The sequence below is a fragment of the Bradysia coprophila genome (genome assembly GCF_014529535.1).
Source record: "Bradysia coprophila strain Holo2 chromosome X unlocalized genomic scaffold, BU_Bcop_v1 contig_173, whole genome shotgun sequence".
NCBI classification, from domain to species: Eukaryota; Metazoa; Arthropoda; class Insecta; order Diptera; family Sciaridae; genus Bradysia; species Bradysia coprophila.
In genome coordinates this window covers 3,220,813-3,247,656 of record NW_023503302.1, presented here as the reverse complement: position 1 = coordinate 3,247,656, position 26,844 = coordinate 3,220,813, and the positions used below count along the sequence as shown (strand labels likewise).

General features: G+C 34.0%; 1 protein-coding gene across 5 annotated transcripts in view; it reads left to right on the top strand.

Annotated features, from left to right (window-relative positions):
• The window catches only part of LOC119068178 (papilin), a 44,331-nt gene that overhangs the window by 9,106 nt on the left and 8,381 nt on the right, over positions 1-26,844 (top strand). For all 5 annotated transcript variants that reach the window (XM_037171670.1, XM_037171668.1, XM_037171669.1 and 2 more), the window contains 11 exons: positions 17,542-17,602; positions 17,683-17,858; positions 17,945-18,005; positions 23,668-23,901; positions 23,968-24,091; positions 24,151-24,763; positions 24,829-24,949; positions 25,013-25,192; positions 25,252-26,020; positions 26,095-26,670; positions 26,728-26,823. In XM_037171670.1, coding sequence (XP_037027565.1) covers positions 17,542-17,602; positions 17,683-17,858; positions 17,945-18,005; positions 23,668-23,901; positions 23,968-24,091; positions 24,151-24,763; positions 24,829-24,949; positions 25,013-25,192; positions 25,252-26,020; positions 26,095-26,670; positions 26,728-26,823 — 3,011 coding nt within the window. The remainder of the gene's footprint in view (positions 1-17,541; positions 17,603-17,682; positions 17,859-17,944; positions 18,006-23,667; positions 23,902-23,967; positions 24,092-24,150; positions 24,764-24,828; positions 24,950-25,012; positions 25,193-25,251; positions 26,021-26,094; positions 26,671-26,727; positions 26,824-26,844) is intronic.

Genomic DNA, 26,844 nt, shown 5'->3' with positions numbered 1-26,844 from the left:
GCCCCATAAAAATATGTGTGTCCAGAGAGAGAAGACCTCAGACTCTGTGTGCTGGTATATATTTATACTTTGTGATTTTTTAGTTTAGCCAAGCATCAAAAATATATTTTCACGTATATCATAGATACCACACATCTAATGTGATGCATTATGTGTATCGTATATAAATATATGATGTTGTATCCGAAGCATTGTGGAAACTAGTTTAAACATGCAATCAAGAAAGAAAATAAAAAAAAAGAAGCGAAACACAAAACTGTATCGAAAAAGGATTGCATTATAAATCGCTTGTTTGACATTATAAAGTAGTGACAGGGTCGAACAGGATCATTTTATCCAGACGAGACACAAGTTTCGCTGGAGAATATTCAGCTCATCCCGGGGGGTTGTTGTCTACTTACGGTATTCAGAACAATTGACGATGGTTAAATAAACAAATCCGAATTGAAAAAAAAACTCTTACAAAATTTCGGAATAGAAGTCTGAAGACAATACTTTAATATGCATAAAATCCTACAAACATTTCGTTCAGCTCTGTTCGTTCACAATTTCCATTCCTTTTTTTCCGTTCGTATACCAATTCAGAACAATAAGAAAACGGCACACAAAATCCCCAAAAATCTTTCTAATTTCTTGATTCGTAAGAAAGCGGTGCATTGTCTTTGAAGACTATGTGTACAAGAGGCATGTTAGTCGTTTGTATATACGTACATATATGAATGTATTGGTTCAGTCTCATGCAACATATTAAGCATTAAGGCAAAGACTGTTCAACTGTTCTTTTGAAATTCAAAATAAACGACTCGTTACACAGGGACTTGGTATAAGAACTTTTTATGTTCGACGAGAGCAACGAATTCATCGATTCACTGCTTGAACCTTGAAGTAAAGAAACTCCTTCTTCTAATTCACTATTGTCATTTATTGGTACTTATTAAGCCATTAATATATTATATGATTCCCGGCTACATAACAATACTTTCATCGCCGATATTAACGTTTGGATGCAATGACGTATTTAAATGTCTTTTAAAAGCCATCAATTTTTTTTTTTTTTTCATTTCGATTTTATTAACAAGTCATTCTCCTGTTTTACGTTTTTATGCTCTCAGAACATGTACATATTTATATATATAAAATATTCATGCATAGATTCAACATTATCGGTTCTTTGTGATTTTGCTTTATTCTTTTTCAAAATATTTATATTTCTCTTTTTAGTCCATTTTTACCTGGAACGTTTTGGAGTTGAATAACATTATTTCGATATAAATATGCTATATGAAAAAGAACCATCGCAGACGGTGTTTTCGTGGTTTTGCTTTCTGGTTAAAAATTTATAATTATTGACCGAAAAGAATTTTTCATTCCCTTCTTTCGGTCAAATGTTTTAGATTGTGTCGTCTTGACACGTTTCTTCTCTTCTCTTTTTTCTTACTTTTTTTTTCTTATTTTCTTTACATTTGTTTTAAGGTACCAATAATTAATCTTATCTTTGCGGTGGCATGTTTAAATAACAACTGTAAAGTTTTTGTAACAGAAGTGGGTTCTTCTCTCATATTGTTTTTTTTTCACTTCTTCTTCCTTTGTTTGAATAAGGGTCTTTGACATTTTATCATGCATTTTATGTCCAAATACATAAACAAACACAAACAGATGATTATATTGATTTAGATGACACGGAGTAAAGATCGGGAACTTTGAATGTGCGTGCGGTGTTGAGAGACATTCCAGTTTTATATTAGTGTTTTGAGTCGTCCGTAAATTTCGACAATTTACGGGTTTCTTAGCGTTCCAATAGGGATTCAAGCAGGGAATATTTTCGGAAACAACTTTTTTCATAGTTTTCCAAATTTCTTTACATTTTCCAATTTTCTCTCAAATTTCCCACAATTTTCAAAAAACCAGTTTTTTGAAAAATGGAACAAAATGTGGGAAAAATTTTATCCCAAAAATAGTCCCTGGATTAACTATTTGTCAAATCATGGCATGATGACAGATTCTGTAATGACAAACCAAATAGTCTCACTATATTATCATAATCAAATTTCTATCATGTTAAGTCCACATAAGGCTCTTCGGTTGCCGATAATTTAAGTTTCTTACCAAAACACATATTCTTCAATAAATTATCTAGAACTTTAGGAAACTTCTTATTTAAAAAATTGAAATCGTGAAAGTTGGATGTTACAATCATTCAATCCTTGAGATGAGAGACTATTTTTTGATTTTTTTTTAGAATTTTAAAGATATATTTGAGAAATTGATTTCCCAAAATAGTCACTGTCCACTCTTGAACATTTTTAGGCCAACAAACTTGTTTTATTAGCTTTAAAATCAAAAAATTCGACTAAATGGTCAGCTACGTATTTCGTAAACCTTAAAAACAGACAACTGAAACGGGTTCTAAACTATGCATCATAAGTACAAAATCACAATAGGCGAAAAGTTGCGCTCCATACCATCACCATCTACTTGAGCAACTATGTTTATAATAATAAAAAAAACCAAGCGAACTTTCTGCATAAAAAATAAATCTTTCGTCAATCAAAGATGCGAGTTATTACAAAAACGTGGGTGATCGTGTGAATAACTAATAACTCGCATCAACAAATATTTTTCTTTTTTTCACTTGAAAAATATTAATGAACCGAATTAGAACTCACATAATAAAACAAACATCATTAAACCCAACGGAAGAAAAGCAAAATTAACTCGAAAAGGAAGTAAACTTCAAGAATCGATGAGATTTTGAGTGAATGAAAAATGTAAAATAAATAAAAAAAGAGAAAAAAAAATTGTTAATAGAAAATTCCAAGCGAACCTATCGATTCAAAATGCACATTTCACGCACTCAATAATTTTTTGTTATGACAAAAGAGCCTAAACACAATAAGCAAATGACTTCCAGTGTTATTTTAACCCAGATTTTCCGTGTGTTTATATGGAGATTTATGCGTTTCTTATAACATCTTTGTGTGTACACAACCACATTCTATTGACTGTTTTAGTACTAATTTGAATTCATCGAGAAAATAAATAGACATTTTCGGCTATTTATAGACAAACATAAAATTTGTGTACTACACCACAGATATTGTTCATTAGAGGTGTTGTTTTTCATCTCTCTCGACCAAAAACGAACCCAATATCCTAGTTGATGTGGTACAACTAACGTCGATGGAAATTACCATCAATTTAATGACCACACTTCGGTACTATATATCAAATGCCATGAAATTTGTCATTTTATGTGTAGTTTCTCGGGTCTACAACAAAGTTAGGTTTGATTGGGCTTGATTTTCATTGATATTACCGATCAACCCAGTGTTTGCATAATTGTCGATGTAATTTACAAAGTTCAACGTATAATAATATCGACAACAGAATCTCTTCAGCAAATATTATTGTTTGTCTAAGAAAAAGTCAAAAAGTGTCGTAAAACAAATTTGAATTTGTTTATTGAATATGAGTATCGCCGAATGGAGTATATAAAACCTCATATACGTATACAACACGACAAACATAATAAACAAACGAAACATCAGAATTGGATAAAGTGATGGAAATAGCGATCACAATATCCTAGAAGTGAAACTGAACATATTAAGATGGGCCAAAAACTAGTTTGGTTTTCCAAATATTAAACCAGAATGAATAAAAAAATATTTGAGATACGACTCGTTTGTCAGTCATTCTGAAAAAAATATTTCTGCTAGGAAAATATTGTTTTTTTTTTTATTCAATCACCAGGTCACACATCAATTTCAGCAGTTAGCAAGTACACACAAAATAATATTTTGAACAGAAACAAAAAAAAATCATTCCAAAGCCGACAGACCATCCACAGTTCATCTTAATGAATTTGTGGTAAATCTTTTCTCTCTACACCCGTTTTATGAAGTGTTTGTAAGGAAACCACAAATCTGAATCAATTTTACGATCCGCTAACTTGCCATAAACAATATTCATAATGATAATGCTCGCAGTTGTCGGAAATCAGGATAGTGTAAAATTATCAACTCTTTTTACGAATATATACAAATTGACGTACTCCTCTCTCTGCCTTCAGATAAATAAACGAGTGAATGGAGCCTCGCTTTAAATCATTGACTTCTTCCAGTACACACCATACAATATAATACGAAAGGAGATAAGAAACATGGAATGTAATAACATATTGAAACGAAGCCGTATAGTTGTTAATGATGACTTCTAAGAGCTCAATATAAGCGATAATCATGTCTCCTTACTTTCGTTGTTCTCCGTTAAACATTCTACCTCGTTACGTGGTTTACACTTTTGTACAACGCTGTATGCACATACAACCGAATTATCCAGACAAAGCTGCAAGGTCCAAGGGACACATTATTATTTATTGTGCAAAATGATGCGATTATTCGAATTGTTTGGTAAAATTTCGTGACTTTGTTATTTTCTGATTATATTTTTTATGGTCTTCGGATCAGCCGCAAATCCTTGCAATAAAAATTTCTCATTTTCATACAAAAGCCACAAAACGAGACGTTTGTGAAAATGCCTCGAAACTTTCTTCGTAGCATTGATGCCACCGCAATGTTTATTTTGTAGTGAATTTAAACGGCTCTTCCACTAACTGTGCAATAATTTACGTCAGTATAAACAACAATTTACAGACTGTTACATACGTCGCTGTGCTGAATAACTTTTCACCGAAAAAGAAAACTCATCCACAAAAACAGACCGGAATGCGGTCACTGTATTCACTAATAATATCATTATCGATCACTAAAAAAAAAACACTTTTCCACTGATCGTTCATGTGTGTACTAACCTTCCGATTCAAAAACGTACATTCAATTATGTTTCAATGCTGGGTATGGTTCATTTTATTCACAGCTAACAAAAAATAGTTTGAAGAAATTTACCGAGAAAAATGTGCGGTAGTTATCAATATATCCATATTTTTCATTTGTAACATAAATAAATTAATTAGACAACCTGGGATGGGAAGTAAGCGAGTGGATAAAATTTATCTTTGAGAGTGGATGTTAGACTAAAACATTTTAGAAAGAGACAAACATATAGTCGAATAATCATAAGAATTTGTTTAGGAGATCAGAATTGAATGGCCGCAAAGGACTAGATGCAAACTTGTGGAAATATTTTTCGTAAAATATTTTTTTATTCAATATTAAACCTACTACTTCGTTTACTTAAAATATCGCAAAGTTTTGGTGCAAAATCTCTTACTTCATTAGTTGCAGAAAATATGTAACCAGAGTCAATCGCTTAATGCTCGGAACAGGTCAGGTTTGACCTGACCTGAAACCTCAACTTAAAAAACCTGAATTTTTTCAGGTCAAGTTCAGGTTTGACCTGATCTGAACCTGAATCCGAAATACCATTTTAGGTTGGATAGATTCAGGTTCAGGTCAGGTCAGATTCAGGTCAACCTGAAATTTTCGGTGCAAAACTTCAGGTTGACCTGAACCTCACCTGAACCTGAAGTTATCCGACCTGATTACAATCAGGTCAGGTTCAGGTTGAACCCGATATATTTTATACAGATTAAGGTGAGATCAGGTTCAGGTCAACCTGAACTAAATCAGGTCGACCTGATTTCGAGTCTTAATCGCTTATTTTTCTTGTTACTATCGACAACAAAGGACTAGCCGTTTTTAACAGATCGAAGCAAATTCTAGTTGACTATTTGCACCCGGAGAAACGATGTTGTTTTTTGAAATCGAATAAACTAATCTCATAATAAGAATGTAATTTTGGTGGGTTTCGTGTTACTTTCGTTTTATTTGTTCCACATGTATTCCACCACATAAAATTAGCATTTGTCTTTACGTTTCTTCAATTCCTCACGTATGTGTGAGTGACAAGACACTCTTTACGCTTCGTTTGTACATGTAGAACGATGTGGAACAATTAAAACCGTAGAATGCTAACCAATTGAGTTGAGTTTAATTTCTATATATTTACAATTTGAAACATTGACATTGCATACAAAAAAAATCTTTGCGGTCCTCTCTAGTGGCTCGGAGGAGTCGTTAGAGGGAAAAGCAAAAATGATTATTTTTATGCAGGGTATTAACTGCTGTTAACAGTTTTTGAGATCTTTTATAATTTCTGATTTCAAAGCTGACTGAAAAATCGATGCAATTTGTGCAATCAAAAATCGAAGAAAATGACACGCTCTTTCAAAATACCAACATTGATGGGTGGCTCAATTAAATTATTAGTTGTAAAAAAGCTCTAAATTCGTTGAAATAATTAAGATTCAAAAGTTAATTTGTTCTTTAAACAAATCGTCAATTCAATGACAATAATCATAATTTATTCGTAAATTTATTCGAGACACATTGTCGCCTCGCCTTTCGATTTATATTGCTGTGATTATTTCGTTCTTTTTTTTGGTCGGCATAAAAGAATTTCAATTCGAAAATAATGGAATGAACTAGAGAGACTATCTCTCTATCGTCATGTTCATTTTCCATTCAGTAATTTCAGTTTGGAATACTCACACACAACATATGCGTTGAAGATGATTGTAACATTTGAATTCTTTTATTTTTATAATTATGATTCATCTTCCTCTCAAGTTACATTAACCTCATCATTTGCATAATAGTATCAAATGTTCTTATCGCAAAAATTCATTCATAATGTGTATCACTGTTGAGTAGATTTTATTTTGTGTTTCTCTTGTTTAGTTCGTTAGTTCCTCTGTTTTTTTCTTTGGTTGTGGTGTTTCATTCCACACCGTGTTTAGGTACTATGTCTAGTATACTTGGACATATTTTCGTTTACATTTTTCATTGTTGCTACAATGTAACTAAAGGATAAATAAATTAGAAGGCCGAACTGTTATTCTATACCAATGGATTTGATGTGATTTTTTATTGAAACAAAAATGAGCTTATAGTTTGACGGAATATCTGGCATATGTTATCGGCAGCGATGACAAAAATGAGCGATAAACTGCGACCATTATTCTCTTATATAAACAAAAAGTACTGTTAAACAAAAGATTTGACAACAAATGAAGTAACAGATTCATGGCAAAACTCCTGTTCTTTTTTAGGACTGACCATATTCTCTTGAATTTGTACAATTTCTAGCTCGTTGAATTTGATTTTTGTTTTCGTTTCAGTGGTGTCATTTTACGATCGCACACCATTGATACCTATAAATGGTCTCCGTCTGTCCAATATTCGTATCAATGGCTTGTAATCACTACCATGCATGCAAACAACATCTCAACACAGTTCTTATTTATTTTCAATTTTAACATGCGATACGCAACGAATTACAACCTTACAACAAGCATATATACACATCTTTGTTTGATAAGTTGACGTAACATTATTTCCCTTTTGAGAAATGAGTATTATTATAAGTGAAACTTTGTTTTCCTCTAAAGCAAGCAAGCACCGCACCAACGTGTAATGAGTATTTATTTATTAATTTCTAACTGAATAATGTACCTTACCCAGCACCAGACTATTAACACATTTTATTATAAATCTAGTTGAAAATCATCAATGATCATCACTAACATTACGATGTGTGAAGGTCGTGTATCATGTTACCGTGCGCGGTAAATTTCGAATACGAAAGACGAGAAAAAAATCATTCAAAATTTCATTGGTTCATTTGGGCTTAAGTAAATCGATTGTACGGTAGATAGTGTATACAAGAAAAACAAATAATTCAGTTAATGTTGGGTGATGTAATTTTAAGTGTTTGACAAGTTAATAATGTTGTAAATGAAAATCCATAGTCGTTTTTGCTCCTTCCTTCTTAAAAAAATTCATTGATAAGTAAACGTAAAGCATTTTAATTTCGAATGTCGCTGAAGCACAACATTGCTCACAACAAATTGTAAACTTATGGCAATTGATACTTGCGACTTTGGATTTCGAAAAACATTTGGCATAAATTTCCGCGTCAGAAGTATTTTTAATCAAGTAAGTCTGTTCTCCCAAAAAAAAATTATTCCAATTACAATCTACACGAAATTGCCTTATTGCAAATCCTCATGTTCGTCTTAATTTGTTTTCGAAATAACCACCACCGTATTGGACCCGGTGTGCCAGGTATATACGTTGGTTGACCGCCGTTGTTCGATATCAAAATGAATTTTTAAACGAATTTCGTTTGCTGTTTTTAAGAGTAAGAGTGATGATTTGATTGTACTGAAGATCGGTTACTGCCAGTCTGTATTTAATGCTATGCCGAGAAACGGATAAACGCCCCTTTCTGTCAAGTGAAACGTGTAATCAGAATGGAAAATCTTTCGGACAAAAAGTGTAAGTTATCGCCTTATCTTCGGTGCAGTAACATTTTATAGGTCATGGCTGGAGGAAAAAAAAGCGAAAGTTGATTTAATCCTTTTTCGAAGCCATTCGTGATTTTCGTCATAATTGCTATCGAAGATCCGACGTTTATTAATCGCTAAAATCGCGATTTTATTTGCCAAACTTACACACTGTGATGTGAGAAATTGAACTGTCGACGCGTGTTTCATCTTAACTGAATTCTAACAAATTTTTTTTCTGTTGATTTATCGATTTTCATTACTCGAAGTGGAGGTCTTTTCGGTATTTTTTTTTATCAAAAACATGTGGTTAAAATACCGACAATGATTTATTGCAATATCCAAACATCAATGCACAAATATTTGGAAAGCTACGAAAGCAAATTGATTTTGAAATTGTGATGTAAAACTCGATGACGATGAGATAGAACTTGTTGCTGTGTCGAAACAATCAGACACGATCTAGCATTGTAAGTCATTAGTTATTGTATTTAGTGAAAACATATTTTATTGGATGCCCCATGTGAAAGTTGACCATTACATAACGGTTTGCCGTTGAATAATTTTTTCGGTTCACTGATAAAAAATTTCGTCAACGAGTGACACGAACAGTCACAAACAGTATGTATGATTATACGTCGGACATGTACGGTACACATGTCAGACATTGGAATATACATGTCCGAAGTAAGGCAGAAATGAAGCTGTCTGCCAGCCATTTCATACATTCTGGACGTATGTTGACGAAATTTTTTTATTAGTGTACATTTTACGTGAATTCCTTTTGTGATAATCGACTTTCGCATTCCGAAACAACTTTGTGATACTCGCAAACTTACTCGGTTGTTTTTGAGTTTACATGGGTAACTGTTTTCCGACAATATATAAGTTGTATACTTTCGGCCTCGACATATAAAACTCTACACTTGATGAAAAAACATTTACCGAAGCTTGTGAGTTTGTTTTTATCACAAAATTGTACCATCATGTAATGAATTACTTTCGCAGCATGCAATGTAATCTAATATTCTCACCTCTTCCTCAATAAATGAACATTTAAATTGAAATGTAGTTCTCGAAAGTAAGAAGACGAAAAAATGTCGAAGGAATATTATCTCAATCCGAACTCAATAAATCATTTAAATGCATTTGGAGGGTCCCGACAATATTCTTGTTTTAATAAATGTAAACTGATGAGGAAACGATCCCAAAACTTTGAACGTTCAATAACATATTGCCGTACATTAACTGAAAGGCGGCTTAACAAATTAGAGAACGTTGAAAATAAGTTAAAGGAATTATACATCGAAATCTTGAATTTTAATCGTGTATCCAATAAATACCCAAACAAACATTTTTCGTCTTACGGCTGTGGATGAAAAAAAAGACAGCTTCACCTTTACTTGTTGAATGGGAATAATATAATAAATTTCGTCACTGACCTACACACGGTTGGCTTACACTCATATCAGATGGGAAGCATTGTAACAAAACGAAAAAAAAAAATCAACAGAAAAAAAAAAAATTCTCAAAAGTCAGAATAAATTAACGTGACTGTGTTTATGTATCATTCTTTCCAATCAACACCCATCATCTGTAATAAATTAACTATGCAGGGGCAAGTGTGTTTCGTATTCTTTTTTTCCTTATTTTTTTTTTCTTTCCATTATTGTCAAAACGTTTTAATTGAAAAACTCATCTCTGAAATTTTTCTCTTCATCATTTTTTTCTTCTTCGTTTTTTCATTTTTAACAGCTCTCATGCATTTGGTTTTTAAGTCTTCCTGGGAATTTCATGTTAGTTAAATTATGTTGTGACGATCACTTGAGTGTTCAAATACAATACATCTACTTATGTGTAGCCTGTGATGCATTTTGGTAATAAATAACATTTTCACAGAGATTTTTCATATATTAAATGCTATGCGACCATAAAATGAGAGACGATTAGGATTTGAATGGATGCAATAAAAAACACCATAAATCCACTAATGAGTTCAGTGATATGATGGGCTATGCATTATTTTATGTCTGTGAATGGATTTGTGTGTGTGTGTGTCTGTGCGTGCGTAATGTTATGTTTTTATGTAATTTGCCTCTTGTTTTATTGAAGCGATATAATAATAATCTCTTAGTGGTTTGGGTTTGGAAATATCATGTTCGAAAAGAAAATGTGTGTTGCAGGAACCTTTAATAGTGTTTTATAGACGAAAATGTGTTCTATTTTAATGAAATACCATTTCATGCAGTTTATATTTTCTACTATGGGGGTATACTAACACACAATCACTTAGGTACTATTACTGGAATTTCAAGTCGGTTTTTGTTTTTTGTTGTTCTGAGAATAGTTACGCAATTTACATTTTTCAGTTCGTTTTTTTCTGATTTTGTTTAAATGTCGCGATCAGAGACAGTATTGCAACATCCAAACAATCGTACGAAATTCTATTTCAGACTGAAAAAATTGAATTTGAAAAATATTCCAACGAATTTTCTCTGAGAGGACACTGACAGGTTGTATACTATCACTTTTGTTAGGCATGACTGACGTTTTCACGAAGAAAAACGGGACAATACTTGACTGTTCACCCTATATGCTAGTTGTATGCTGTAAACGTCCTATTGATAAATTTTACGGTACTGCTGTTAGACGTAAATTCTGACGTAAATAATGTGCTTCCCCAATGTAATGCAAAAAAATCTTTTATTATGCGTTCAGACACGTACAATGTCCCTTAACTGTTACTGTGGATTTACATAGCAACGTAAAAGTGACAGATGCAAAAATTTTCTCATACGGCAACTCGAAATTTCATTCATAATTTTAATTTTATGAATGAAATTTCGGGTTGCAGTATTTAAAAAACATTGCATCTGTCACTTTTACGTTGCTATGTAAATCCACGGTTAGAATTTAGAATTGTTACAAACGGCAATCATGTTTAAACTTTTACTTTAGTTGATTATAGTGAATTACTGTCTCGCTGGGACAAAAAAAAATCCCAGCGAAAAAGCACGGTATTTTGTTGTCTTGCCAGAAAATGCGAAAAACTGGTTTTTGCTAACATGGTAATGATTCGTTTTCTGGCCGCAAGACAACAAAAATATTTCTAATGTTTGAACAAAATCTTCTACTTCAATTTTGCTATATAAGAGAACCCTGAGCCAGAGCTTCTCCCTTGCAGACACCAGATGAGTATTGAAAATTGACTCGATTATTTATTGAAATGGTTCAAAAAACTGATCGTGAGTTATGCATGCAACTTCTAGTAAATTTTCGGTACAGACAGGCCATATTGTATTTACTTAAATCACAAGGACGTAGTGTTTCCTTCCAATCTCAAGCAGCAGTTGCTGTTAATAATAAAATAAAAATAGGAAAGACGTATCTCAAAGAACAGATTGTTTTACGACATCCTTCTCATGGTTGTGAGTCTAGAGCAACAAACCATAATTTTGTAAGATCTTTTTTAATTCTACGGATAAATATAAAAAAATTTCTTTGTGATAGAATGAATAAAACCAGAACAGGAATTTCCTCAATGATTTAATAGTTTTTATAGGCTAACAGTCAATTAAAAGAAACTGTTTTAAGGCAATAAATTCAATAAAAAGACGAACATGATTTACCACCAGTAACCATTATCAATATTTCATAGTACACGTGTTTTACAGAATAATTGTGATAAATAGAATGCTCGCTTAATCGATTTTTTTTTTCTTCTGCTCTCCGTTGAGGAAGTGCATGCGAAGCATTAGTCGAATCTTCATATTTATACACATAGACACACAAAGACAGAGAGATCTGTGTTTGGAAGACATTATAACAACATTTTCACGTAGTCAATTAAAACATCATGCCAGCAATTTCATTTAAAAAAAAATTATTTTCATTCCATTCTGTGCCCTTACTTTAAAACATTTATAAATAAAAATTCGTCTGCAATGCATTACATTGTATATTGCATCTGGAATGCCCAGTCAGCTATTATATATCTTTTGCTGTGGATTATCTTACAGTATGACCTTCCACTTGAAATATTACCCATGGATGAAAGTAAACATTAAAAAATAGAATTAAAACATGGAGAATAATTTAATTTTCTTTAAGAGAACTTCGGTGTCAAAAGGTCGTTCAGATAAATTAAGAAAAATCAATTAATTTCAGTTGAAATATTTACCTTAAAGTAGTTTGATTCGTAAAACATTACTGTGTCTAGGCTATACATTATATTGCAGACAAATTGGAAAAGTCTTAGTGAATTATGACAACAGTACCATTTGTTTAGAGGTTGTGATTTACTGAAATGAGTTTGTTGCCTTTTAGTAATCATTGGATAATTATTTATGAATTACTCATACAGAGATTCAATTGAATTGAATGAATCGAAACGGATGAACTCACCACCAAGAAGTACAATTTCTGGGGGGGAAAATGACAATCTTTACATTCAAGGATGGTTTGAGGGAAATACATCACGATATGATCATTAAAACTGTTCCTTCGTTTGTTAAAACGATCACCTAGTTTTGATGCAAAATCTGTTACTTCATTATTTTAACGTATAATTTTGCTGTGTAAAAGTACGCCACCCATTCTTATATCCATCTTAATTGGAAAAGACAAGAAACCAAATTAATTAAAGTAAATAGCATAAGTGTGACTCAAAACTCACTGAGGCCTAACAGGTTATGCTTCTTAGTTTTTTTCTCTTCTAATTCAAATAAAATACAAAACAAATGAACACGATTAGTGTTTAATAAAAAAATGAAAGAATTAAATAACTAGAAATTTCAATAAATGCATAATAATGAGCCAAGAACAAAGTATAGAAAATCGTGAACTGATAAATACATTCGGTGTATATTTTGTATACAACAAAAGAAATGTTTGTGTAATAAGTGTTGCTAAGTGTTTAATTTAATATTTCGATTTTTTTTTTTCAAGTCTGTAAATCATTGGTTTCATTTACTGTATTTTAAACAGAGACCCCACACAATCGCTAAAAGACATAAAGAAATTCATATGTACTTATAGATATATAAAACAAAGTCTGTTTAACGACACAAAAAATCCTAAAAACCGAAGACCTTGCTATCATGTTTTTGTATACCGCGGTCAGAATCTAAAATTCGGATACATGAATTATGATTATCTTTACCTGAAGAGGATAATGGCAAATAAATTTAATTGGCAATTTCCCTTTGTTAAGCAATCACATATGTATTATGATCCAAGTTATTCAACGTTCAAAAACGAACACGGTCCGAAGACATTCGCAAGAATATCGTAAACGACCTGACGTGACATAAGTTGACTTAAATGTTCGAATACAATGGCGCGTCTGCTTCTTGTTGCAGATTAGACAACTAGAATCCTCATTATGTTCCTTAAGAAAATTTTAGTGATATCCTTATACAATGGTATAATCGGGCCTTCCATATGAAATATCACAAATCTAAAGTATCACGTTTCAGCATTTTTTTAGGGACAGATAATTACTAGGCCCCACCTTTTGGGCGGGTCAGGTCCCTTGACTGACAGTTTTTTCAATATATTTTTGATTAATTTCATTGCAGAACTTCCGAAGCATCACTGATACAAATGCCTACATTTGATCCCAATTTATTTTTACATATGCTGTATTCCTAAGAAATTGTCAAATTTAGAACATTAATACATCGATTACTCTATACATGACAACAAAATTTGACAAAAAAAGTTCTTCAAGTAAGACCTAATGATCTTTGAGTTCTCATTTTTCTTATAAATTTGAGGCAAGATTTTCAATTAACCATAAATCGTAAATAAAATGCAACTCGTGTGAATTACGGCCCTCGCTCCGCTCTGGCCGCAAACTTCCCACTCGTATGAGGTATCTATTATTCTGTTTGATTGCCATTTTGTCAAATTTAATCAGAGTAGATGCGAAGTTTTGCGAATGTGGAACGATAAAAAAAGTGAAGAATAGAAAAAACGTCTTTAAGTTACATTTCGTAGGATGAATTCCCTAGGAAAGAACAAAACGCCATCTCGTTACATTTTGTAAAAGGATGAATTCCCTAGGAATGGACAAAACGCCTTCTCATTACATTTCGTTAAAGGATTAATTGAATTCATTGAATTCCCTAGGAACGAACCGCCTTTGCTTTATATTTCCAAAATCGACAAAGTGTGAAGGAAAGACAATTTTTTTTTTACTTTTTACTGATTTACTGAAGAATATAATATCCCATAAAATATCACGACTCGTGAGAATTACGCAAACTACACACTCGTATCGGAGTTGTAATAGTACTTTATTTCATATGGAGTAGGATCCTCGAGCGACAGCGAGAATCCTACTCCATATGAAATACAATGCTTTATTGCATGAGCGAAAACGAGACAACAACATATGACTGTTTTGACAGCAAACTATTAATGTATGAATTAGCGCTCTAGATAAGTAATTTTTCGGGTAATCACACCGCGAATGCAATAAAATATTTTGTTTGATTGTTGGAATAATGAATTTAAAGAAAATATTCAGAAATTAATTGAGAATGATTTATCTTATGTTGCCTACAAAGAATGGAGGTTTAACGTTTTTCATAAAATTTCCAACACTTTTCAATCATAGTGTGCTCATTTGATAGCAGTCATTTTACTGCCGTAAGACATTGAGTAAAAAACATCTTTCTATGTTAGTCAACTATCGAATTTGTTAGTCAATTATCAAGTTGTTAGTCCAACTATCAGATTTGTTAGCAGTTCACTAACAAGAGTTGTTTACCGGTTAGAGGCTGCGCATTTACTGACGAAATTTTTCTTCCTACATGTTTCATGCACATTATCGAAAACAAACTTAGGATGATTTTCTCATACTACGCAACAAAATCAAATTTCATCAAAGTAATCTTTTTCGATTGAGGCTATAATCAACAGTGTAAAATGCTGTTTTTCTGGGATAGCTTCCGGATCCTTCGTCCCACATAGCCCATCTTCGAACTTAGCCTCGGGATTTTAGTTCCACACATTTAAAAAAAAGATTCATCTAAATTGGTTCAAAATTACTCAAGTTATCGTGCCTTCAACAAAGAATTGTTACCCACATTTAACGTTTTTCATACCATTTCATACATTTTCAATCACAGTAAACTTTTTTGTTACCCACATATTTCGGTATTTTCTGGTGTAAGACCCTGACTTTCAGTCAAGGGAATAAAGACAGGAGTTATCACCGAGAGCGAAGCCAGAAGGAAGAAGACACCACGTGCTTATTGGGATATTTGCATTTGGGATACTGTGATAGATGAGAGTTCGTGCACAATTAGGCTCACACAGTTAATCGCCCGCAAAGAATGAAATAAGCGGTGGCTACCGGTTGTTGTGTGTTTAGAAAGTAAAAAAGAATGAAGTACGAGATTTTCCAGCACCCACCAGGCGATACCTTGATCAAAAGAATTAAAAGATTTAATGATCATGTCGCTAGAAAGCTTGCCCTTTGGAAGGCTAACTGAATTGAATTGAATTTTAGATAAACCAATTCGCAAAATAGTCTTCCCCTAAGTGAGAAATACAACGAAAGACAATTTTGAGTTTTGATGAATTTTTGGAGTCGTTAGGTGGCAAACATCTGTTCTAGCATATTAATAGCACTGAAGACATGCTAGAAAAAAAAAAGAATTCTTACAGGTGGGACATTTGTGTGGAAAATTGAATTGTTTGAACAAGTTGACTATAGTTCACTACAACTATGGCTATTAATATGTCTTTGATCTACAGAAAACATTGTTCGTCTGAGCAAACAAAAGAGCACCTCGTTTATTAACTATTCTGTTGAAAAACTGATTCAATTTAAGTTCATTCAATTCCCTGCCGGTCCATTATGAGAAAATTAAATATTTTTAAAGAATTAGTCAAAAGTCTACACAATTGAGGCTCGGGAAGTTTCAGTAAACATTCATAGTTGATCTTTTTTTTTATCGTTCGTTTGTACGGTTGTTGATGTTGTCTTTTTTTCGAGAATAGACAGAGTCTCACCACCGTGCAGATGAATTTTTATGCCAGTTATTAATATTTTGAATTTATGATTTATGATTCATCGACAGCAGAAGGAATGAAGACGAAGAAAAGAAAAAAATTTATTCATCGCTTCATTTGAAAATAATTCTCATTTTTATTCAGCAATTATTTTTAGATTTATGTTTACGATACTACGATGTATACAAATAATAAAAATCGAAATGTTTATTTTTCGATCTTAAGGAGTGCAGAGCAAAATTTATTTATTCGGCTCTTATAAAACTTGCATTGCACATTGATATTAATGCACCATTGAGATTCAATAATAATAATAAAAAATTGTGAAATGTAAATGAAGATTAATATCAACAATAAACTTGAATTGCAACTTAAAGTAACAAAACTATTGAAGAAAGAAAGAACCGAAAGAAAGAAAATAAAAAGAATCTCGACGCATAAATATATTCTGGGATACATTTTATTGACGAATGTATCAATTGAAGTGAAATGCAGTGCATCAAATTCCTGTTGTATAATGTAATCGAAGTTGCAGACAAATTGTTCATTAAAATAATAAATTTTTTTCTTACAAAAACAACCGAGATGGAGATGGAGATGTAATAATTATTTCATAAATTTTAAAGTAGTGAGAATACTCTGCACATAATAATTACACTCTCGGTCAGAATACCATATTTATGTTGTGTGTGAAATATGTATCTGTCTGTATATACAATGCCCTCGCGTATATTATACGGAGAAAAATCGTTTTCCCAATCGATATCTTTATGCGTTTTTATTAATGTTCTCGGCCAAGAAATGTAAACAAAGTGCAATTTATTTTTACATTTCGCTCATAAGTGATAATTGTTGTCCATATAATATATTGGATGTGTATATGTGTGTGGTCCGGGTCGCTAGCGTTCTAAGAATTTGTTTACATTATTAGATCAGATTTTTTTTTCGCTTTTTAATTTATATTTTTCTCTGCCTTCAACAGTTTGTTCGTTATTATCACATCCTATCAATTGTTTCGTACATATTTCCTATATAGTCCGAATGAATGTGTTGTTGGCAGGGCTTATTATCGGAATATTTTAAAACAATTTTTAGAATTTTAAGAAAGTTTAATTTTTTTTAAAGAATTTCAAAGAATAAATACTGATACAGAAAATCTATATAGTAAACTATTTTCTTCTAACTCCTTTTTTCTTGTGTCTTTTCAGATATGCCGCCTTGACATTATTTTTAATTACCCTAGTCATAGGTTCCTCACACACTAGACTGGTAGGTGCCGTTTAAAATTTTACTTTTAAGCACCAAAACGAAAAATTCTGTCAAAAAATAAATGAACTCTTCTTCCAAAGCATGGTCGTCGGCACAAACGACAACATGGAGCACATTTATACCTGCCTGAAAGTTATATCGTACCAGAAGGTGAAGGTCGTCACGGAGAATGGGGAGACTGGGGATCACCATCCGAGTGTTCGAGGACGTGCGGTGGTGGTGTAGCTTATCAAACTAGAGAATGTTTAAATGTTGGGTAAGGAATATGAAAATTTTGCATGCGAAGAAAGTCGTTTTTTAATCGTTACTGACAAATCATTTCATTTACCAAAAAAAACGCAGATCCGACGGTACGCCAAGATGTTCTGGTGGCGATAAAAAATACTTTTCGTGTAATTCTCAAGTAAGTAATTTCTTTGTTTGTTTTTTCATTTTTATGTTCAACAACAATTTTCAAGCGGCATCACTTTCAACTGAAAGATGTTTGTGATTAAACACAACTTTTTCCATTCATTCATGAAAGAAAGAAAAAAACGTTTATGATGAAAAAGAAACGTGTGAGTATTTAGTGTGACAAATAACGTAATTTTGTAGAAGAAAACAAAAACCCGCTGCGTCCAATATATTAAGTAATCGTGTGTGTACACAGTTCGCATTGATTCATTGATACAGGGCGTTTCAGAATTTTCATGAACGAAAATGTTTAGATATCTCGGAAACAATCGGGGTAGAATGTTAAGGAAACGTTGTCAAAAGTAGTGGATTGAGTGCATCTTTTCAACTTCAATTCACACATTATGTTAACTAAAACTACGCTTCATTATGGGCAATATCGTTTTTTAAAAATGTTATAGAACTCGAATCGGATTCCGTAAAGGCTTCAAATTTTAGTCATAGAGTCAGTCAGTTTTTAGATAGAATGTTTCCTTTTAAATATTTTACAATCAGCCGGCATGCCGCGACACGATTAGCAATACATCTCTTACTTCATATGTTTAAAGTGTTTGCTAAACAATCTTTTACTTCATTAGTTTTTACAAGCATTTTCAGTATAAGACAACTATAGCCTGAGGGAGCCGCTCATTTTTGTACAAGTTGTCGATAACAGATGACATGTTGTTGTACGGACGAGAAATTAATTGTAAATTTCCCTACCGTTTCTGTACTGCCGGTCGGTGTATTCAATTTGTTGGACCAGAAGACGATGTTGTTGCGACTGGTGTTTGTATTGCTTACGTCAGCGACCAATATGAAAAATATATTTATTGTTGGATGTGGCCGTGCATTCAATCGGTCGGACCGATCATCTTCAGGCTGGTTTATTTATAATTTTATTAGTTTACATTTTGAACATATTTTTCAGGTTAATTAATGCTTACGCTAGTGTTTTATGTGGATTTCACACTCAAATTGCACTATGTTTTGTAGGTGATTTACTTATCACTATGACATGTGAACATTTGGTGGGAAATTGACACTAGCGTAAGCATTAATTAACCTGAAAAATATGTTCAAAATGTAAACTAATAAAATTATAAATAAACCAGCCTGAAGATGATCGGTCCGACCGATCGAATGCACGGCCACATCCAACAATAAATATATTTTTCATATTGGTCGCTGACGTAAGCAATACAAACACCAGTCGCAACAACATCGTCTTCTGGTCCAACAAAGATGACATGTATGTTTCGAAAATTCTGCAGTTCTTATGGAGTTGGTTGATAAATTGTTTTTCTTGGGTCTTGTTTTTGTTACCTGATTAAATCTACCAAGAGAGGAACGTTCGGGAGAACAAGCAAAAGAAGATGGGGTCCACAGGTTTAACATCTTGGTCATATGTACATACAACCTCTGTTTTCCATGTATATGACTTCGTGAACCGTCTGTGCAAGAGCATAGCGCCAACGAAAATAATAATTAGACTTTTTGGCGTTTACATTTGGCGTTTAAAATGTTTTGTTTATTATTTGTTTTATATTGATTTTGTTTTTTTGATAGTAATTTCAATTAATATTTTGTATTTAACACACCGTAATTGCTGTCATCAATATACGGCACTTTTTGTTTTATAAACATAACATTTCAATTTTGTTTTTATATAAATATGAATGTGATTTCTGGTTGGCCGTTGATCGTTGATAAATAAATACAGAAGTGGTGAATATTTATGGAGGAGTGCAGATTTGTAACGTATATACTTTCAAACTCAGTGGGCCATAGTATATAATAGTAAACACGAAAGAATGCTTAAAATATGTTCAAAATAAGGCAAATGGGGATGTTACTGCTTAATCCTGGCAGTATACGAGCAAAGCAATCATCATTTCTACAGCGCTTAGCCTAATTTTCATAATAAAATCATATCAAGCATAAAAAACACGCGATGGTCAATATGGTATCTCGTCATTTTTACTGTTTTTTACCCATCTTGTATTGGTCCATCAACAAAGTACGCATGACCGAAATTATCAGTTTAAGATCCTCTTCGCTGTGTGCTCCGGTTGCGCCTAATTACAAAAATCGACTGAAATGAACGGAGGTACCAACTTTTTTTGTCTTCAGAAATACCGATCTTTGGCCTTTTTGGCGCACGTTACTTCAACAGAGTGTCAATAGTTCCAGAAACACATCCCAAATTATAATTTTCCTAACTTTTGTGTTATCTCACTTCATTTAAATTGTATTATGCCAATTGGTTGTTTAATTACTTCAGTTACATCACCCTACTCATTCAATCTAGCATTCTAAACAACATAAAAGCTTTCGAAGTAAATATCATTTTGTTTGAAGCCGTGGGGAGGTCACGCATATCGCCATTTTATTAGAACAAACAAATTCACCAAAATTGAATTTGTATGGCGTGGTGAATTTTTCTGCGTGACCTCCCCAAAGTATACTTACAGCCTTGGTGGCTTTGACGCTAGAGCTCTTGACTCATCATAATCGAGAGGTCCCGTGTTCAAATCCGCGCTTGGACAAGATGATTTTTCCTTCATTCGTTTCAATGTTATCAATCATATGTTATTCTAATGGTCCATTACCAATTCGTAACGTTAAAAATATCGAATGTCCTTAATAGACGAACTTTTTACTATGAGAGTCTAACAAACGTGTATCAAAAGTAGCTTAACTTTTTTAATGAAATCAGGTGTGTACAATGTGAGACTACGTTGTTACTTAACTAAATCACTTGTGAGGGATCATTTTCAAGAGCAGCCAACCGAAATCGGACACATTTTCCACTGAAATTTTATATATGTGTCTTAGAAGTGTAAAGAACCCTAGACGCCTAAACAACTTTCAAAAAAAATCCCCGAAGCTTGTGTGACTAGTGGGAGGTGATCAAAGACCATAAAAACTTAAAACACCCACTTTTCATATGGAATATGGAATTTCTCGAGGTACAAAAAAGATAAAAGGCCGTGTGGTAATTAGAAAGGTAATAATTTCCAGGGGTCGTACTACTCCTTATTTTCCTGATTTTCCTTATTTTTGAAAAAACCACCTTATTCCTCCTTATTTTTGAAAAAGTTCCTTTTTTTTCCTTATCTTTCAATAATTTTGACGAGAAAACTACATTTTTGGATAACAGATAATAAAAAAAAATCGCTGCGCGGCAGAATACTGAGCAATAGGGTCATCGTAAATCTTCACCCGATCTCCTACTGCTAGTAAACAAACCATAGAAATGTAGTTCCTTGTTGTCGATTTTACTGAAGAAAAATATCCACGTGGATTACAGTAATTTTGCTACCTTCCCACTCAATGGATTGAAGAATTGAAGGTAACGGACGAATGTTTGGAAAGAATTGCCTCTGTCTCACGCTAAAAAGCGCGGTCATACTAAGTCAGTTAAAACATCGACTTTACAAAAAGTCAGTCTAAGAAACAATCTAACGACAATAGAGCACAGTGGGGGAGGGGGTCCCAAAGTTTCAAAATTTTGGTGGACGCCACTTGTGTGCTTGGAGGCTTGAAAAGGTCAATGGAATCTACCTGTTCCAAGTCATCTTTGGGAAGAATCATTATTTTATTATTTCACTGATGTACTAAGAGGGAAACTTTCCCAACAAACTATTTGGTGGTAGATCACACAAAAAAACAAGACCTACATAAACTTAAATTCATTTGATCAAATTATTGTGTTGTTTACAAATTTGATATAATTCTGACCTCAAATCTCTACTTCACCTAAAAGAAAATTAAGGAATGTAGCATATTGAGAAATGTACAGTTTTATCCTGAGGTTCAAAACACGACCTACAACCAATGTTGTAAAGAGCCATAGTCTTATTTTGTGGGTTGTGTGGATTATTTGTATTAATATTTACACGTAAATATTCACAGTCCACAAAATAAACAATTGACATGGTATAAGAAAGTAGCGGTAAGCTAAGGTTAATAATTTCAAATTAACTTTTACTATTAAACCATGGTAATTCGTTCAGGCCGCGTTCAGGAACGAAAAATTCTTCACTGAGTGAACATTCGTTTCGTTGAGTTAACGCTGTCAAGTTTAACTTTGAGGTTAGATTTCTCACGATGTACTTTGGTCGTGAAAGTTTACCCAGATGTCATGAACGTTTCGTTTCTGAACGTGGCTCATTGCGTTTAAGTGGATTTAAGTGGATTAAATTAGTGTAAAATCGTTGAATATGGGTATGGGAATTTTTGAAAAACTTCGTAATTTTTGATTATGAACCTAAAAAAGCGTGCAAGGGGTTGTGCGTATAAAAAATCATCAAGATTTTTACCCAAAAATTTACTTCCAAGCTCCTTATTTTCTCCTTAATTTCAACCGAAAAATTCCTTATTTTCTCCTTATTTTTTTAAAAAACCTCCTTATTTCCTTAATAAGGCACGCCATTTTTGAGTGCGAGGTCTGAATTTCATGTACTTTCAGGGCAAATAGGGTCTTATGGGAGTTTGGAAGCATCAATGTGGTATGAACTATGAGAAGTTGAAGTGTTTGAGTAGTCATATTTCATCGTAGAGTAGATTCCAACCCCCATAAGACCGTATTTGCTCTGAAAGTACATGAAATTACCTTTTTAATGACACCCCATTTCGTGCACCTGAAGAAATTTCCATATGAATAGTGCACTCATACAAGCTCCAAGGAATTTTTTGAGAGTGGTCTTAGCTTCTAGGGTTAAACACCTATCTAGGCTCATATAAAAAATTCCACAGCGTCTGACTTCGATAGGCTGTTTTATTTTTAAAGAATGCCTCTTGGGCATATACTGATCGTAAAAGTACCTTGCTGCACTGCTACTTGTTTAGGAAATAGATCAAATCGAACAAACAGAAATTGACTGAAGAAAATATTATCGATAACACCAGATGTTAAACTCATTCAATGTACTTTGAAATCGATAATTAATTTCTCTCGTTGTTGAGTGAATTAAAATCCGATACAGAGCTTCTGCAAATTAATTCCACACCAAAATAAAAATCATATCCGCTACAACCGAAAGATAATATATTTGAAGATAGATAAACGTTCCATCCAGCCTAAAAATAATTCATTTTGTATTTAAACGAGCTCAAACCAACATTATATCTTTCCATTTTGCATTAAAACAATCATTGGAAACATTGAACTTAACTTAAAAATTAAATATTTTAGTGTAAACAAAAGTGTAAAATACACACACTTAGGTTCTTGAAACGATTCATCATTTTTTTCGCTTTTTTTTCCTGAAATTCTCAACCGAAATGATGTAATATTCTATTTTCCATTGCGTTTCGTATACTACATCAACAAACATTGTGTCTAAATGCTGTGATATAATTTCGCGATAAAAAAAAATTATTGTATAATAATGTGAGTATCTCAAATAATGTTTATTTAAGCCGTTAATGATGGCAAGCACATGTTCTAAACAGTTTTAAATCTCCGGAAAGATCGTTTTGAATATTTTTGTCGAAAAAATGCTGTGTTTATGTTTGCGGCGCTTTCACCTTTTCCACATTTTATTTTAAGAAAATTTTATGCTTAACCTTAATTAAAAAAAAAACATTTTAAAACGAATCACAATAAAACCCTTTTCCATTTCCAGGATTGTCCCGAATCCGAACTGGATTTCAGGTCACAACAATGTGCACACTTTGATAGTGTACCATTCGAAGGAATTAGATACAGCTGGGTGCCCTACACAAAGGCACCGAACCCTTGCGAATTGAATTGTATGCCGAAGGGCGAACGATTTTACTACAGACATAAAGCGAAGGTTATCGATGGTACACCGTGTAACGATGAATCGTTGGACGTGTGCGTGAATGGAGAATGTCAGGTACCTGAACTCACCACTTTTCCGCCAGCAATCAATAAAACATTCAAAATTTCCATAAATGTATAGCCCGTTGGCTGTGATATGATGCTCGGTTCGTCAGCTCGTGAAGATAAGTGTCGAAAATGCGCTGGAGACGGTTCGTCGTGCAAGACAGTGTCCGGCATCTTAGACATGAATGATCTTCAAGTTGGTATGGTTCAGAATTAGTCAATTTTTATCGTGCTCTAACTTGAAAAACTCCTCAACTAGGCTACAATGACATTTTACTGATTCCATCCAGTGCCACGAATATTGAGATCCGTGAAATATCTCCGTCGAACAATTACTTGGCTATCCGAAATCTAGCCGGACACTACTATTTGAATGGCAACTGGAGAATCGACTTTCCCCGCCCATTGACATTCGCAAATGCTATCTGGCATTATGATCGAAAACCGCAAGGATTTGCCGCTCCAGATCATGTGTCTTGTATGGGCCCGATATCAGAGCCAGTGTATCTCGTGTTACTGTATCAAGATAGAAATGTTGGCATTCGATACGAGTACAGTGTTCCCGAAAGTTCAGCACATCTGTCTGAACCGGAAACGTACGCTTGGACGTTCACCGATTTCGGACCGTGCTCATCAACATGTGGAGGCGGTGTTCAGACGCGTACGGTGACTTGCAACGGAAGGACCAATCTTACTCGAGTTGATGATGAATTATGTGACATAAGCAACAGACCGAATGAAAGCCAGAAATGTGGGAAGGGAGCATGCCCTGCCAACTGGAAAGAGGGTCCATTTGGAAAATGTTCAGCACCATGCGGCAATAATGGAACGCAAACAAGGACCGTCACTTGTGAAAAAGTATTAGAAAATGGGTGAGTTTGAACGCTGAAGCTAGGCAGCTAGAATAAAATTTAAAACAGAAATCTGGCCTATCTAGCTCTTCACAGCCCATCGACGATTCAGTGTGTTTGCAACAAATTGGAGCTAAACCATCAACTATCAGTGAATGCAACGTGGGTAAAATTTGTGCTGAGTGGCATATTGGATCCTGGCAACCTGTAAGTAGATTCTTTGCTATCTCGATTTCTGTTTCTGTACGACAGCATGACAATCTTTTCTAGTGTGATAAACTTTGCGGTCCTGGTACTCAAAAACGAAAACTGAAATGCTTCCATAAAGTGAATGGTAAGATCGAAGTTCTAGATGATGACCAATGTGTTGACGAAAAGCCAGAAGAAAGCCGTGAATGCACACTACGTCCATGTGAAGGTGTGGATTGGATAACATCGTCATGGAGTGGCGTAAGAATTGTTATTTATAGAATGTAGGGAGGCTATTTACCCATACGACTTGTTTTCAGTGTAAAACTTGTGGCCTTACTCAAGAAACGCGTACGGCGCATTGTGCTTCGAAATCAGGTACCATTTACAACGAAACATTTTGTGCAAATCGAAAAAAGCCGGAACTCACACGTGAATGCCAAGCACCTGATTGTGATTATCAATGGTTCAAATCTCAGTGGAGTAAATGTTCAGCAGAATGCGGCAATGGAGTGCAAACCAGACAAATTGTGTGTGGTAAACTTGCCGGAAATGCCATTGAAAAGTCAGATGACGAAAGTAAATGTACCGATGAGAAGCCAATTGCCGAAAAGGAATGCTCAGTAGAAAAAGAGTGCCCTGGACAATGGTTCTCCGGACCATGGGGAGAATGTGATAAAAAGTGTGGGGGTGGAAAGCGCACTAGAAAAGTTCTATGCATTGCAAATGGCGTACCGGTTAAGGCAAATGAATGCAACGAAGACACCATAGAATTCAGCACCGATGAGTGTAACAAAAATGCGTGCATTGAAGATGAAACAATTCCCGTTGATTCGACAAGTAAACCAATAACTGAAGACGATGAAGGCGAAGATTGGTGTGACGAAGAAGATGAAACTGAAACTACGGACGAAATGGAAATTGTTAAAATTGTACCAACTGACTCTACAGGCATTTCAGATGGATTCGAAGTGGATTCAACGTCTGATACCACCGAGTCGTCATTGATCACCGACGATTTGATGCTTAGTGATGCAACTGGCTTCGAAACTGAATCAACACAAACGGATAGCGTCACAGATATTTCAAGTAGTTTCTTATTGCCCCGACAAGATGTGTGTGCAGAAGTGTAACTTTCGCAAATTTTCTTGTTTTATTTCCAGTTTCAACGGTTGATGGTTCTGGCGATGTAAGTGAAGATGATAGATTTGCTGGAACTGACGGAAGTGGTGATGACGAAAGTACTGCAACAACAGATGGCTCAAGCGTCACAGATTCAGCATCAACAGATAAAACAAGTGGTGGTTCGGATTCAACAGACCAAACTGGATCAGATTCAACCGATCAAACCGGATCAGAAGCAACAGATTCCACAGGAAACACTTCCGAAAGCTCAACTGACAGCATCATTTCTTCATCACAATCTTCGCAATCTCAATCTGAAAGTAGTAGCAGTTCTGGAGCAAGTTCTGATGATCTTCCAACTACAGCTTCTGATTTGGCCGACACAACCTCATCAGCGCCAGAAACAACCACCGATCTACCGACAAGCGACACCACAATCATATCTACAACAGATTTCACAACAGACACAACCACTGATATAATTACCACAGAATTGAGTACTGAAGGTACAACAGAGGGAAGCACCGAAGGAAGCACTGAAGGAAGTACAGCAGGAAGCACAGAGGGAAGCACAGAAGGAAGTACTGAAGCGGCGACAGAAGGATCAACTACGGGTAAGAAATCTTTCAATTATGTCTAACGTATAAGAGACAATGAATCGATCGATATAGGTGCTTCAGAGGCAACATCTGACGCATCAGAAACATCAACACAAAGTGGTACTTCAATTGATCTCACTGAAACAACAGATTCTTCGGCAGTTTCAGGTAATTTTATTAGAATTTGAA